Below are 15,949 nucleotides of genomic sequence, written 5' to 3' on the forward strand. Positions count from 1 at the left end.
AGCGTCCACTATTCGTTTGAAAGCAAGAGATTCAGATATATCGTAAAATATTAAATTAATTAAGGTATAGCGACCTGTAATGAAGCCACGTTGGTTAGAAATACTAATTTTGTTGATGAATATAATAAATGAATCATTAAGAAGTGGTAAATTTACAAACACCTGAAAAACAACTATTGTGATCCCGATTTCAAAAGTTGTTAATACCAGAAAATGTGTAAAATTTAGACCAACGTTACCAAAATACATAATAATAAAAAGTTAATTGAAATTGCAATAAAAAACAACAAGTTGAATATTTGGAAAAACATAACATATTATGTGACGAGCAATCAGGATTCCGGAAAAATAACGCATGCGAAGCGGCTATAAACATAGTCATCGATACACGGAAGAAAGAAACAGACAAAAAATTAAACTATGAATATTACTTTAAAACATTAAATATAACACAAGGGATCACCTCCAATATAATTTATATTGTATATGCCGGTTTTTAATACAGATTTGATAGTTTTTCGGTCTAGCAAAGGTCTTGGGTGCACACTGTTTATTGTTGTCTTATCATATTAGTTAGTAGTCACCCTTCTGAATACTAAATACAGGCAATATTCATGTCACAGTGAACAATTTCAGTATTCAGGCCTTCGGGGGAACGTCCCCTAAACGCTTTCTGCATATTTAGGAAGGTGAACTATTCAGTCAGTTGCAGCCACCGCACATTTATCCCGGTCGGTACACCGCACAGTGGGGCCGAACCCCCAAAACGTGGCGGAAACCCCGAAACGACGTTTAATTCAAACAAAACTCATCACTCAGGGGTTTTTGAGGTCGCTGATTACGAATTTGAAGTTAAAAATTATCCAAACACAATGGTGGATCCAATATAGCAACGAGACGCATGAAAACCCGAAAATATATAGACAGTAGGAGATCAATAATTACAACAATTAACATACTGAAAACGTCATTGTTTATTAAACTAAATAACAGAATATCAGTCGAAAATATATCGAAGCATTGTTGTCTTAAAATTCAAAACTTAATCTGATTAACCCTATGCCCTATCCGAATCAGTATCGCTCTCGAAGTCCTCAGAGTCAGAATCCACATCAGAGTCTTCCGTGTTCAGTCGTGGTGCGATTTGAATTTCAGGAGAAAGTAATAATCCTATTGCCTCCTTTGATAAACTTTTCATTTTCTTCTGTGGCAGTTTTCTGATGCTGGAGATGTATGGATCGGAAGTTACCAGAAGCCGCTTGAAAACGTCTTCCATTGTTTTTACTCGCGAACACTTTCTGGAAAAGTCTTCGCGATATCTTTTAATATCCTTGTTCCTCGCTTCCTGTGCTTCTTCGGATAACTGACCGATTGGTAGCAATGCGTGAGCTACAATTTGTGGACCGTGAATCAATAACTTATGCACCGAAGTAGGCATATAATACCATGGATACAGCTCAACGAATTTCCTCGCAGTTGTCAGCGTATAATTATGGAACTTATCAGAATTGATTTCATGTCCACTCGAAATGACTTGTAAGATGACGTGAAACCGTTCTATCAAATCTATGTCCAATGATGTTATGAGAGCAGATGTCTTCGAATTTTCAAAAAAGCGTCGAGCTGTATTTCCATCATTGGTATTTCCGTAACCAGGTTTCGGACGATCGACAATAAGTCCCAGTTTTGATCTGAATCCCTTTTGAATGATCTGCTTGCGCGTGTCTACCATCTCTTTTTCTTCGGCACTGCGTGCTTGCCATTTTTTTAAGCCAAGTTTATACGACAAATGCAAGCAGCATTCAAAAAACCTTATCCAAGCATGTAATATTGAAAGTCCAAACTTCAGATTCTCTTCTTTGACTTCTTTTTGCAAAACAGCATCGATGTTATTGAAATCTTTGCTAGTACTTCCACATAAATAGCATCGTTGCGTAGAGTTTATGGATGCGACTGCGTTGCATACTTTGCCATCGATCATTGTGAACGCCATATTGTACGAAACCGAGATTTCTTTCCCATATATTATATTCTCAAAGGGAACAAGTGACTTTATCTGCTCTTCAATATATTGCACCTCACTGACCGTAGATTCTGCACTTTCGTGCAAAAATTGTAGTCTCAGTGGTCTACAAAATCGAGGAGACGATGGTCTAGGATTCTTCCAAATCACGACTACTGCCTCTGATTTTGGATCCACAGAAATGAGTTGTAAGGGTACTACCGATGTAAAAAATACATTCGCATCTGATACGCGTTCATCCTCAAATGTTTGTTTATATTCACTTTGTCCTGAACTTCCGTCACAACCCCATTTGAAAATGAATTTCATGTGGCTAACATTCGCTTGATCCAAACTGCGAATGATATCTTCTTGGCATAGTAAAATACGGTCGGTTGTATGATCCAATAAAGCTTGTAGCTGAACTTCAGCCATGCTTTCTGTAATGGTGATAGCAGTATTAGGTGGATAGCAACGTTTTTTCGCTTCTGCCAATTTCTTGTATGAAGGATACAGCTTGCAGTTATTCTCATTACTTGTTATTCTCAATCCCTGATATTGATTCTTTGTGAATTTGTACTCAATATATAACGAAAGTGCGGCTTCGGAGGACAAAGTTTTCTCGCTTGTCGCGGTCAATTGGAAAGCCTGTCGATACTTCAAAGCTCTCGATGGACTTGTCATTGTTATTTCATAAAGAACCTTTGAAGCATCCAATTTACCTGCAGAGCGCAGGCTCATTTGAGTAGCATAAGCTAACTCTTGTGGCGTCAAAGTTTCGCGAACTGATTGGGTTCTTTCGCGTTTCGACCTCTTGCTCAATAATTCAAAATCCCCAGAAGGACGACCACTGCACGTACTAGTCGATGGCAGATCACAGTCAGCTTGATAATTGCCACTAACAATAGGTGCCGGAAATGAAACGGATGCATTCAGCCATTCATTATTCCGTTTCAAAAAGGGATTCTCTGTCCTGTTAGCTTTTTGCCACCTTGTTCTCATTTGATTAAACAATATAGAAAGCGAGACTCTCATGTCCTCAGGTACCTGCAACGGTCGATCAATTTTTCCGGAAAGTTGTTCCTCCAGAAAAGGGATTATTTCAGGTAGGCCATCATTCAACCGGTGTTTAACGATGTTGAATATTTCTTGCCGAGTGAATTTCACACACTCTTCATCCGAATCTGTATGAAAAATATTACTTTAGCATTAGCAACAAATTAATTACAGAAAAATAATCAAATATCGTAAGCGTGCTGCATGGGAAAAATAGTTCTGAAGCCTGCCGCACCGCGCGCTACATCGACCGCGGTGCACCGCCATGTTGTGATACGTTATTTGGGACGCACACGCTCGAAGAAAAATTCATTATACAAGAGAATAGGCAGATTTAGGCAGCTGATTTTTGTCAATTCCATCAGATAATTGATTATTCTATAGTCTGGGAGTTGTAATTTCGCATGATATTGCAAAAAATGCTACTTTTGCTCTAGTTGAAAATACAAGTACAGAAAATCATGCTATTTTTGTACAAGCGTCGAAATATGTGTAATATAAATAGGATAACCATTAGATTTAAAACTTATTAGTATATGAATATTTTCTACATACCTGAGGCAATCGTTTCCATTTTGTAGAATTGTAATTCTTTACTTCACTACTTAATTATGAACTCACTAATCGAGGGTAAATTTGACTAGTTTCGACAGCGACACGTGTGCTCTTGACAAAGGTCAACTTCGAACTGAAATGGTTTGACAGATCCCGAAGGTAGGGACCTATCCGTTCGGAGTGAGATGCACGAACCCTTCCCCCACCCGCTTCATTCCTTGAAATACCCCGAATCGAACATTCATTTTTCGGGGTTTCCGCCACGTTTTGGCGATTTGGCCCCACTGTGCACCGGTGGGAGTGAATCGTTCCGACCGGAACGAATCCAACGAATCTGATTCCGAAAGCTTTTGACTCACTCCGAGTTCGCAAAATATAACGGAACGAATCTGGATTCGCTCTCACTGGTTCCGAACTCACATTTAACCATCCGCCAACAATGGCAACCATATTTGGACTGGGCGTGTGGGGGGATCTTAAAATTGACACCGTAGCCAAACATATTGGTTTATTATTATTTTTAACTCCCTCATTATAGCATACAGACCGAATTTATTTTTTGGTCAAATAAGGTAATAAATCACTGTTTTATTGTTTGATGATTTAAAATCATTACTCCGCGTGACACCGTTCAATGAATTGGTTCCGATTTCATATCTTGAGTAAGTAAATCTGTTAACTCTTGTGACACTACGACTTCTATCGTTCCCGGTCGCGGTGTTCCTGGAATTCCCCAAAAACGTTGGCGTTCCACCTAGTTCGGCGAGTCCGGCGCGGCGGGACGCATATAATGAGTTTCGTTCGAAATCGAGTCCAGTTGGGTGAATTCGGAATCGGACTCGAGTTCAAAAAATAAGTGGAACGACACACCTCTACGAAATCGCATAAGTACCTGCTTTTCCGACTCACTGCCATAGTGACATCTTGCGGTCAAGCGTGCAGCATTTCACTAGCTCCGAACTAAATACCCAGTAGTGCCTAGCTTCTAGGAGCGTGCCGTAAGCTGTAAGTCGGGAATTGCCATAATTTAAATTAGTTTTTGGTGGCAACGAACTTAATGCAAACGGGTATAAATCTAAACATTAAAAAGAAAGCAAATCTTTTGGTAAGATCACAGAAAATAAAGAAGGAAAAGCTATTCAAAAGAGATTGACGCTACAATAGATATTATAGTCACAGAAATAGAACAATTGAAATTGAACATGACAAGGGGTCTCTTAAAAACAATATATCGTTAAAAAATGTTTTTGTCCAGTTGGGCAACATAACCGGATATTTTACATATATTTGAATATTTTACAAAATATGTTTGTAAAGAGTTTTTTTTTCATTGGTGGCACATTTAGGGTTTGGAATATTTGATATCCAAATTTTTTATAGATATTTGTGAACAATATTTTTTGTAAATTTTGGACAATATTTTTAAGGATGTTATGTTAATTTTTGAGGATTTTTCACTCAACTACTAAATTACTACTTTCTTGATTGTACGACGTACATTTTTCAATTTGTTCACTCTGGAATTAACCGACCAGATGGTTCAGTTTCCCTACCCTGAATTAGAGATTTATAAAAGGAAAGGTGATAAAAACCATTAATTTTACAAGGAATATATTATTTGTTAATTTCTATTTATCATTCATATCATTTTCAATCATTTCATTCCACTGTATGCCCTTTAGTGGTCTGTAGCAATAAGTTCACTTGTTTGTATTGCGCTTCTTCCTCTTTTGGTGCCCTGACCTGCTGCTTAATGTCCTCGGGGAGAAACATCCTCACCACAGGGCTAAAGTATTCCAACTTTGTTTGGGAGGCGCTGGGAGGACTGGTTAGGTAGCTCACTGGGAGTCCTACAAGGAACACAGTCAGGGTCCCCATTAAGGAGTACCACATGAAAGATACTCGGTGTAGGAAGTATACCTCGGGTGGTGATGTGTCTTCATGTCTGTAATTAAAATTATTTTTTTAGAAAAATAGTTGATGATTTCTAGAGAACAGCCTTCCCAAAACTTTCTAAGAATTGAAAAATAAAGCTCATCGTCGAAATAAATTAAAACAAAGTTAAAATTCTAACAAAAGAATTTATAATGAAACCCTTTCATAACCGTAATAATATTTCGGAAATTTGCATAAATTTCCAAATCTTCGAGGAATAAAAGGTCCTAATAACTATAAAACTATTGCTTGATACTTGTTCGTTCTCGTCTAGGTCATGCAAATCACGCTTTTCGGTGTAATGATGGAGCTAAAGAGTTATACCAATGATCAAGTCAAACATAAACATTGGTAAGGTATATTTTTAGTTTTATTGGCAGTACCTTAAGACCTGAGCCCATTTCGTCTTATATATATATTTTTTAAAATAGCAATAAAAACATTCACCGATTTTTATTCTGATTTGTAAAAGGGTTTATCAGAAAACTTAAGTCTTGGTATATTGGTATTTTGAATGGGTTCCTCATTAAAAAGGTATGTACGCTTCGAATGGTTGAGATTTACAATTATTTTATGTTTCCAAAATGCGAAAGGGTTTCGCAACAAAATTGTTGGTCTATTTTTAATCAGCCACCTTAAATTGCAATTGTTTTTTTGAGGGCTCTTCAATATTTTAGTATGATAAAATTAACAGAATTTATTGGTAAAGTCTTGGAGACAAGACAAAATGATTCCAGTTTCGGACAATTAAAATAGGTTTGCGACACCACGGACTGCAAAATTAAATATCTACATGAAACTATATGTACCCTACCCCGCGAATAAAATAAAAATAGATAAATAGGCCTTCAGGTAAAAAAAGGTTGCCCATCACTGCTATAGGGTATGGAAAATTTATGATAATAATTTATAGTAATAGTCAGTCTTTAGTTTAAGAAATACGATTTTTTTCCTACATTCAGAGAGTTGTATATCAACTGCGGATTCTATTATTTGACAAAAATATATCCAGAACTTTGGAATAAATTTTCATTAGAAAGGGCAACAATTATTATACTTCTGCCAAAGGGTGCAAGATATTATTGGTTCGTATCCGGTTTTGCATATTTAAATTCTTCTTCTTCAACGGCGCTACAGCCTATTTGGAGCCTTGGCCTCCTTTAACATGAGCCTCCACCGCCCTCTGTCCTCGGCCGTCGTCTTCCAATCTGCAACATGGAGTAGTCCTCTGGAATCTTTCCTGACATCGTCCTCCCATCTCAGCCTAGGTCTGCCCGCCTTTCGTTTGCCTCCCGGGTGTCCTGTTAGAACCTTCTTTGGTACACGTGTGCTTGGCATTCGGTGCACATGTCCGGCCCATCTTAGTCTTTGGAGCCGTAAATGAGTAGAGAGTCTGGGAGCGTGGTAGATGTCATATAGCTCCTTATTGTGGCGGATTCTCCATGTCTCTCCCTCTCGCACCGCTCCTAAGATTCTTCGAAGATCCTTTCTTTCGAAGGTGTCCAGCCGTTCCGCAGACTTTGCTGTCAGTGTTCCCGCCTCACATCCATAGGCCATGACCGTTCTAATAATTGTTTTATACAGGGTTATTTTGGTTTTCCTATGGACGTTTCGGGATTTGAACACTAGCAGCAACGCGAAGTAAGTGTTGTTAGCGGCTGTGATGCGCTTTCTTACTTCTACTGGGTCTTCGTTGTCCTGCGTTATGATGGAGCCCAGGTAGGCAAACTCTTCGACCACTTCAAAGTTATAGGAGTTTTTAAAATTCACTTTATCTTTTATTCTGCGGTGTGGGGTTCTGGTTTGCATCATGATTTTAGTTTTGTTCTCATTGATTTGCAAGCACATTTACATTGCTTGGTACATTTACTTGATTTTGCTACAGTGAGAGCAAAACAAGTACAGCTTCTGGTGTGTTGCTTCCACCATTTCACAATATGAGCAACCAACAATATTCTCCGGTTCGCATCGAAGCCATTCTGACTATAATCAAAACTGGTAAGAGGAGTTGAATACCCGCTGTTTAACTGCATTTCTCAAGCCCCGCCATTAAACAAGATGAAAGTCGTAAATCTTTCCGTCGATGTGAGGTTCATATTATTCCGATCACAACTTTAAAGACCATGAATATTGCGCACGGTAATTCGGCACAGGAAAACTCCGAACACGGATAAAATGCCGACATTTAAATTCTAAATGACTACGTATTCCACACAGAAAAATACAAACGGTTTTTTTTTTTAACTTAGATACATATTAATAGAAAGCTTTCAAATGATTTTATATTTTCACATTACTTAAAAAATATATTCACGGTTCCAGGTAGATTTAGAAATAAAAGGTAGCTCCAAACATAAAATTGCTCCCCGAGGGGTCCTGCGTCCAAAAATACCAGAAATGGGTTAATACGCCATTTTGTTTGGAATTTCATTATCTATCTAAAGGTAAAAAGCTCTCTTCCCTAAGCTGCTTCGTCATGAAAATCACTTTGCAAAGATGAGTCCTGTCACAATTCATTTAGATATAAACCAATTACTATGAGAACTGTTTTGTGATCTCCACTAAAAGATATGAAATGGACCATTGACCTTTTGGGTACAGATTTTTATAAAGTATGAAAAAATTATTACAGCAGTACACCAACACTATTTCTTTTCCGGTAGTGAAAAATTAAAAATCCACTGTTAAAATTGAAAAAAAAAACATAAAATTGCGGAATAGTCTGTATTTGCATTTTTCAGTACGTGGAAACCGTATCCAAAAAATATGTCTGGAATAATCCGTGTTCGGAGTTACCAATATGAAAAATTATTAAATCCGGAATAATCTATTTTAGTAGTAATTTGCAGAAATATCTTGTGCGTAGTAATCTGTCGGAATTAGCAAACCCTCCCCGCCGTAAAATATGGAAAATGAAGTTATATGCGGACAACACAGATAACTTACTCGGACACCTCAGCACCGCTGATACTGGTGATGTTTATGGAGGAGTCACACTGATCCATTGCAAAGGATTTCACGGAGTATTTAATGGCCCCATTGCTTATCGCCATCGAATTTCCGTACAACATCCAGCTCATGAAAAGTACACTCGCGAATGCACCAGTTATTGTTCCCTGAAAGATATCAAATTTATGGAAATTGTATTCGGAATGAGTTTTCAGTTCTTCGGTTTAGATAAAATATTCTGAATATATAAGAAAAACATGTAACATACATTCTATACATGGAGTTACCTACAACGTTAGTTTCACAAGTCATGTTATATAAATTTGTGAAAAATAAAAGGAAAGAAATAAGAAATATCGCCAATTCTTCAACAAACATTAACAGAGGTCTGTATTTGAATCGGTAAATGAAATGAAATAGTAAATTATCTTGGCATAATAATGATATGACTAGCAGTTAAAAATCCGCTCCGCGGGTTTTTTTCTGCTAGGCCTTGCGGGCGGCTCTACGTTGGGCTTTGCCCATTTTAAGTGATATTAACAACAGTTACATTTAATAGATAGATATTAGGACATTCACAGAGAGAGGGTGAGTATATATATTGTTAAAACACGGAACAGGAAGGAGTTAATTTATAATAACATGCTAAATTTACGCATAATAAGAATGACAGTTGTTTGAATAAATAAAATTTTACGTATTTGTGATGGATTATTTCAAATGAAACACTCTTATTGACTACATGTCTACAACTGATATTAACTGTTATCGTACCTAATATAATTAGCTCATAGGAGACTTGCAGTGCTTAAATATGTGTTACAACCGTCAATGTCTATAAGTTGAATCAATATCGTTTAGTTTGTCACAATTAAAGATAGTTATAACAAAGTTAACTTAAATAATAGATTATTACATATTGATTAATTGTACCCGTGTTTATAAATAAAAGGAGGGTAATTGTGCGATGAGATTAGCAGTCGGTTTAATTAAAAGGTGTTAATTTTACTCCAACTGATTACAAGTAATTCTTTTAGTTAGATTATGTATACACCTTCATCAGGAGAGTAAAAATCTATATATAAAGGTAGATTGTACTGAAATATTATTTACGATAATAGTTGATCACATCAAATACACAAATATAATGTTTGTTTATATGTTTCACTGTCACCTATTATCTCAGCACTGGAAAGAGATACGTGGTTCAATGAAAGTCAATTTAATGCCATTTTTTTAAAGTAACAATATGGTATACTTCAACTTGACCAACGTCACCGAAGGCCGCAAAAAGTATTAATTTTGGTCATATAGCCACTGGAACGCTTAGATATTCACGATAAAATGCGTTGAGCGCTGGAGATTTTCGTTCGTTTGGTTTTGAATTCGCCCGCGCTCATTAAAAAAATCATATCTCCCAATATTGATACTAAAAAATATAAACTGTTAACTGTGGTTTAAAGCCAATGAATTTTCCTATGTTTGCTTATTTATTTTAAGTTTGTAGGTTTTGTTAAAAATAATCCTCTTATTGTTAACAAAAATGGTTTAAAATTAATCCTTGTTCTTAGTTCTATTGGTTAAATGATATTATATTTATAATAACATCGGTCACGGCGCAATGGAAACCAAACTAAAATTAGTTGGCAATTGCTGGTTGCAAACTGTTTGTCGAACTTCTTTCACGACCCAACTCAAGTTTACGATTTCCTAAATTATCTAAGCTTTTTTAATCATAGAATGAAGAAGAACAATTCAGCTGTCAGCTGTCATCTCTTACTATCGTATTGCAATAAAAATATCTGCAGAATCAGGTGATGATGAAGCCGCTATTATTTATTACCATCAGCGAAGGCGGAATCCTCTAAAAAAGAAGATTTCACCCCCTTCAACATCCTGAACAAATTTAATGTTTTCCTGCTCGGACATATCGTAATCTGACAGCTTTTAAGGCATAGACAAATCGCAAACTTCTTGAAAACTATACATATATACATATCTATGGGCAACTAAAACGCGCAGGCGATTTGCGAGTGACTGGTTGCGTCGCCGTTGAAAACTGGTTGCGCCGTGTGCGGACCGCCATTGAAATACACGGGATAGAATCTTGAGTTGCAAACTGTTCAATTCTTCTTTCAATTGCCGAGTGAGCGGATGGACTAACTATTTTAATTTTTAAAAAATGTACAACGTACTTAAGAAGACCGCAAAAATCGCTTGTTTTTCACTAAATATTTTATAATCGTAATTTATCAGACTAAAAATTATCCTAGAATAATAAAAATTGTATCTTTTTCTTCGTTATGAATTAATAATAAAAAAATGTTTCCATGTTACGATGTTACACCTCTCATTTAATGATAATTTAGGTACGGCACCGAAAAAAAAATAAAATTAAACCGATGGAAAATAAACTTCAATCTAAGATCTTATATATCTGCTTATTTAAATAACTTTAAAAAAGCAGAGAATTGCATAATATAATATGTTTATAATAGTGGGAATTTTTATTCCAATGACAAGACAGCATTTCAGAAATATTACGAAATTAAAAAAACCTATTTTTATTAGAGCATGTCTAGAGATGGGAGACATTTATTGTAAAATGGGGAAACGATTTGCTATACAAAATTGTTATCTCATTGAATATTGCAGGTATGATGACGCGGGAAATTTTTAAATATTTTCTAAGAATATTTTAAGATATCTCATCAAATTGGATATATTTTGGTCGGCTAAAGCTCTGGAATTTTGCAAATTGGCTAAAATGTGGCCTAATAAACTCCAATGGGTAGACGATAATATAAAATATGTCAAAATTATTGTCGAAAATCTTATGATGATGTTCGACGACAATATTTTATTTTATATTTCTAGGTTACGTCACATTTGTTATTGGATAGGTTATGAAATGGTTTTTACCTTTGAATTTGCCCTCGGAAAGATCATGCCCATAACAAAAACTCCCAACATAGCCCCGTTGGTGACTCCTGAGAAGCTAATGGCTAATTGAAGGACACTCCCCAGTTTCTCCACTATGAAGACCATGGACATTGTGACGATCCCAACCACCACCACAATGAACTTCATTATGTTGCTGGCGTTCTTTTCAGTGAAGCCTTTCGGTAAAATTAAACAGATGAAATCCTTGTAGATAACTCCAGAGGTGGTGTTGAGAATTGAAGACATGGAGCTAAAAATATTGTCAAATCATATGATTAGTCAATTGAGAATCATATGTTTTTCCAGATTATTATTTAAATATGTAAAAGTAGGTAGGTACTCATTAATTCATGCATTTTGCACGTTTTTTTCTTAAATTTCAATATCCATAAATAAAACCAACCTCAATGCTGCACTGAATACACCAGCTATGAAAAGACCTGGTAATCCAGGGATTTTTCTTGTTGTATCCATCACATAGTAGGGTAATATCTAAAATACATATAACAAATAGTTCATTATGGACACATAGAATTTCCATGTGGCTTATTCAATCGAAATTAAAAGTAAATACAAGGTACCTGATCTGATCGAGCGATCACGCCAGCAGTCAAAGGGTCGCAACCATAATACCTGGAGAACATTATGAGTCCAGAGAAGAGACATAATGCTTTGATTATGGAGATGACAACGCTGTAAATGTATAGCACTCTGAAAAAGAAAAACAATCGTCCACAATGAAAAATATTTACCGCCAATGCTGTGCTTTAACTCAAAGAATGAAAAATGATTTTTAAAAGAGTTATTAATGTCAGAGGAAAAACCAACGAGATAGCTTCACTGGACAAAGCATGTAGCTATGAAGGAAATTAGCAGATGACACCAGAGACTTCTTTATGGCAAAAAATCTGGAAGATGAAGTATTAGAAGCTGAACGAGGTCATCACCACATATTTGTGTATTAACCAGGAGAGATACCGGCAGGCTTGGAGAAATTTAGTCGGCCTTACTGAGAAACAGTCTTCTGTTTGAAATAGAACAAGATACTTACTTCTTGGCATCGTCTATTGACGGGAGAGATAAGAATCTCTGTACGCAAAGCTGATTAACTCCCAGGGAAGAAATCCAACCACAGCACATGCCAAGAGTTACCGTCCAAAAAGAAACTCGTTTAGTGGGGTCGAAGTCGAAACTAAAAATTTAAGTAAATCATTATAATTACTCTAGCAAAGTTCATTAATTAGCAAAATTAATGATAAAATAACGATACATTATATCTGTCTTTCATCTGAGAATGTTTTCATGCAAACGTAGTTTTTTTCAGATGAATATAATAGCTACTGAAAAAATGAATGAATGCGTAGGATTTATTTTTAAGAACCTAACCAATTACCTATTTATTGTGTTAAATAATCTCTTCATACGCTGTAATAAAGCCTTATTCGTGTTGGATTAAATCCTACATAGGCACATTCATAGCGAATGGCCTTCAGAAAGATTGCCATTATTACCACAACAGTTTTCATTGGTTAGGAAAAAGCCATGCGACCTTTTTACTCCCAATATTAATAGGTTCCTAAACCATTCACGTTATCGGATCTTTTGCCGGCCAACTTATCGCCGTTCACCACAGTGTGAATCCTTTTTTTATGTAGGCATTCACAGTATTCACACGACACGTCAGCCCACGGCAAAAATCTGACTCGCATTAGATTTTGTCAACGAAAATATATGCTGCTCGATGATGGGACGCATATTTTAATGATAGCCTTAAGCACTAAATCAGTCAGTTAGTTAGCTTATAAATTCCATTAAACTTTTTTTTTATCTAGCAGGAGAAAGAATTTCCATATTTAATGGGACATGTAAGAAAATATTTTCAATTTATTCCAACGCACTTGAGACACAAAGCCTATGGAACCCAAAATTTCACTCACTCCTGATAAACGGATGCACCTAATATCGACTATTTTCTCATTAAAGACATCATCAAAAACAATCGACAACAAATAAAGGCTACTGATTCGTTGTCAATTCTTTCCATGTTTACTATAATAAAGGAATGTACATTTTTCTGGACGTCATTTCAACATTTCAACGCTTTGTAAACAACTTTGAGAGGTATTGTTCCGGTTCCTACAAACCTCCCGCTCAGAAAATCTGTCGTGACCGATGGTGTAAAGGTGCATTTAAAGTTTCGGTTCTCTTATTGAAAGCTGAGTTATTACCTCCATCGTTTATGAGAAAATAGAACACGTAGCTTTATGTATATCCAGATTACAAGAATATATTTTTTTAATTAAGTTCTATAGTTTTGATCACCTACTCAAAAAAGCGAATTCTATCCTGAGTCTCCGCGTTCGTCCATATTTTGGTTAAACCACCTTCATTGCTGATTCCAAGTAGAAGAATTACAAATATAGCGCCATTCATAGTAACAAACTGTATGGTGTCTGTCCATACAACAGCCTTTAGTCCTCCCAAGGTAGTGTAAAATATACAAACAAAGCAAACAATGGGATTGATGAACTTTATCTCTATTCCAGTCACTAAAAGAAGATGAGAGAACCATGATTACAAATAATACAGGAGCAACATAAGGCTTTCTCTATTAGTTTTAAGATAAATTGATACTGCTCTTACCCAAATTAAAAGCCAGTGCAGGAACATACATAACAATTGGCATGGTCATAATGCAATCTAATAGAAATATGAAAGATGCCGTTAGTCGAACATTCTTGCAAAACCGCAGTTCTAAATACTCATAGCTGGACGTTAGTTGTAAATCGTAGAATACTGCAAAAATATCAAAATGCATAATTACATTAACAACAGTCGTGTTCGATTATGTACATTTTGGTCAAACCTGACAATTAATGTATTTTTCATATGCATGGAAAGAAATATACCTGGTAAGAATACGTATCCAATTATGACCGTTGCAATAAGACTACCAAAGCAGGACATTGCGTACTGTGTCCCGTGAGTGTATACCTCAGCGGGCATGCCTAGTAGAGTAATAGCTGAAATATAGCTGAAACATACTAACATAATATTCAAATTGCACAATTTAAAAAGTTAAAATAGAGTAGTTTTTATCCCTGTTGGGATAGAAATAAACCAATACGAATCCTAGAGATAAAGATCTGATCATACGAAGAAAAACAAACGTTTCTAATTCTTGTTACTAAATAACTGGTTTTAAAAAGCTAAAAAAAGGTTATATCACCTGGCTGCTAAAGATGTGGCAATGGGAAACACTCCCATGTTCCTTCCTCCCAGGAGATAGTCATTTGCTGTATTTTGCTTTTTATAGCATCCGAAGTACACTCCAACAAGGGCAGACACCACCAACATTCCTCCAAATATGGCATAATCGTAGGGGCTGAATGTAAGATAGTCTAATTTCATCCCATCGGAATGTTCTGTGGTGCTTTCCATTGTGAGGCTATCTAAAACCAAAGTTCAATAATTGAAACCATGCACATCATAACAGATTTCCCAAGAAAAATATTGATAAAGCGACACCTTTTAGCCAAAACAATTTTCCATTGTAGCTATCCTTTACTGGAGAGCTGTCTTAAGAGTGGTCGTTTATATGAATTTATTGGTAGTGAAGATAGACTACCATTCTCAATTGGTAGAGAGTATACCTGGACGGTAAGAGGTTTGGAGAATAAGTCCTGGCTAAGCCGTGGTTTCGCTCTCGGAAAATGGTTGAATGAACATCATAGTGTGAACTTGAACTTGGTTCGTTGGATATTTGCGTTCAAGAATACGTGTTACATTCGTATAGAGAGACGAATGTATCAATTAGTAGCCGTTCATGATAGCAGTGTTATCAATCATAGATAAGATAGAGATTCGGAAGTAAAAAATAAGGCAGATATTTCGTGAGGTTGGTACTATATCCATTACCACGGCAATATGGAAGTCGAGACGAAAAGAGACAGAAACATATATTTACGAACAGCCATTTTTATCATGTTTTAATCAAGCACTATTTTTAATAACACTAAAACTTTCCGTGAACTTGCGAATGTTTCGTAAAACACATCGTTAAACGCACAAAACCGCAGTAACCCGGTGAAAGCAAAGAACGTGACAAGACAACTATCGAATGAACTATATCACTGATATTTAAAGACGCTAGAAGACAGACTGATAGAATTTTAGCATTATGTAGAATTTGTATTCAATGTTTTGATTTACAATCCAAACTAACCTAAAACAGTTTCAATATTATGGCAGGGTGTAAGTTCGGTATTGTACGACAAAGGTCTCGACACGCACTGTTGTCGTCTGGTAGAATCATTGGGCAAATTGTATTAAGTGACAGTAATGATAGTCTCTTTAGGATATAGCAGCGGTAGACTATTCTTCGTCGCAATTCAGCCCGTATTATAATGTAGGTATTTGTCATTTGTAAATAGTCATTGAGACCTTTAGATTTATTAAGTTCCAAGGTGGACAGGTTTCCAACCAAAGATATTAGAAGAACGAGATATG

The 15,949-nt window shown here is 36.1% G+C and overlaps 1 protein-coding gene across 1 annotated transcript; it reads right to left on the bottom strand.

The window, feature by feature from the left end:
- Window positions 1-5,272: 5,272 nt before the first annotated feature.
- LOC149422522 (sodium-coupled monocarboxylate transporter 2-like) lies at window positions 5,273-15,735 on the bottom strand. The gene is made up of 11 exons (XM_089633845.1): window positions 15,666-15,735; window positions 14,670-14,892; window positions 14,350-14,474; window positions 14,084-14,236; window positions 13,767-13,989; window positions 12,492-12,632; window positions 12,022-12,151; window positions 11,844-11,932; window positions 11,420-11,690; window positions 8,495-8,664; window positions 5,273-5,558 (listed from the first exon to the last, which is right to left on the bottom strand). The coding sequence occupies exons 2-11, from the start codon at window positions 14,879-14,881 to the stop codon at window positions 5,273-5,275; spliced, it is 1,800 nt and encodes a 599-aa protein (XP_089489971.1). The 5' UTR covers window positions 14,882-14,892; window positions 15,666-15,735.
- Between the last annotated feature and the right edge of the window lie 214 nt (window positions 15,736-15,949).

The sequence above is a fragment of the Hesperophylax consimilis genome, chromosome 7, assembly GCF_061612785.1.
Source record: "Hesperophylax consimilis isolate HC1 chromosome 7, BYU_Hcon_1.0, whole genome shotgun sequence".
Taxonomy (NCBI): Eukaryota; Metazoa; Arthropoda; class Insecta; order Trichoptera; family Limnephilidae; genus Hesperophylax; species Hesperophylax consimilis.

Coding starts and splice junctions, on each gene's coding strand:
- LOC149422522 (XM_089633845.1), bottom strand. CDS start 14,881: ATGGAAAGCACCACAGAACATTCCGATGGGATGAAATTAGACTATCTT. Junction 14,475..14,669: donor GCCACATCTTTAGCAGCCAG/GTGATATAACCT, acceptor AGTATGTTTCAG/CTATATTTCAGCTATTACTC. Junction 12,633..13,766: donor GATAGAATTCGCTTTTTTGA/GTAGGTGATCAA, acceptor TTAAATTTTTAG/TTTCGACTTCGACCCCACTA.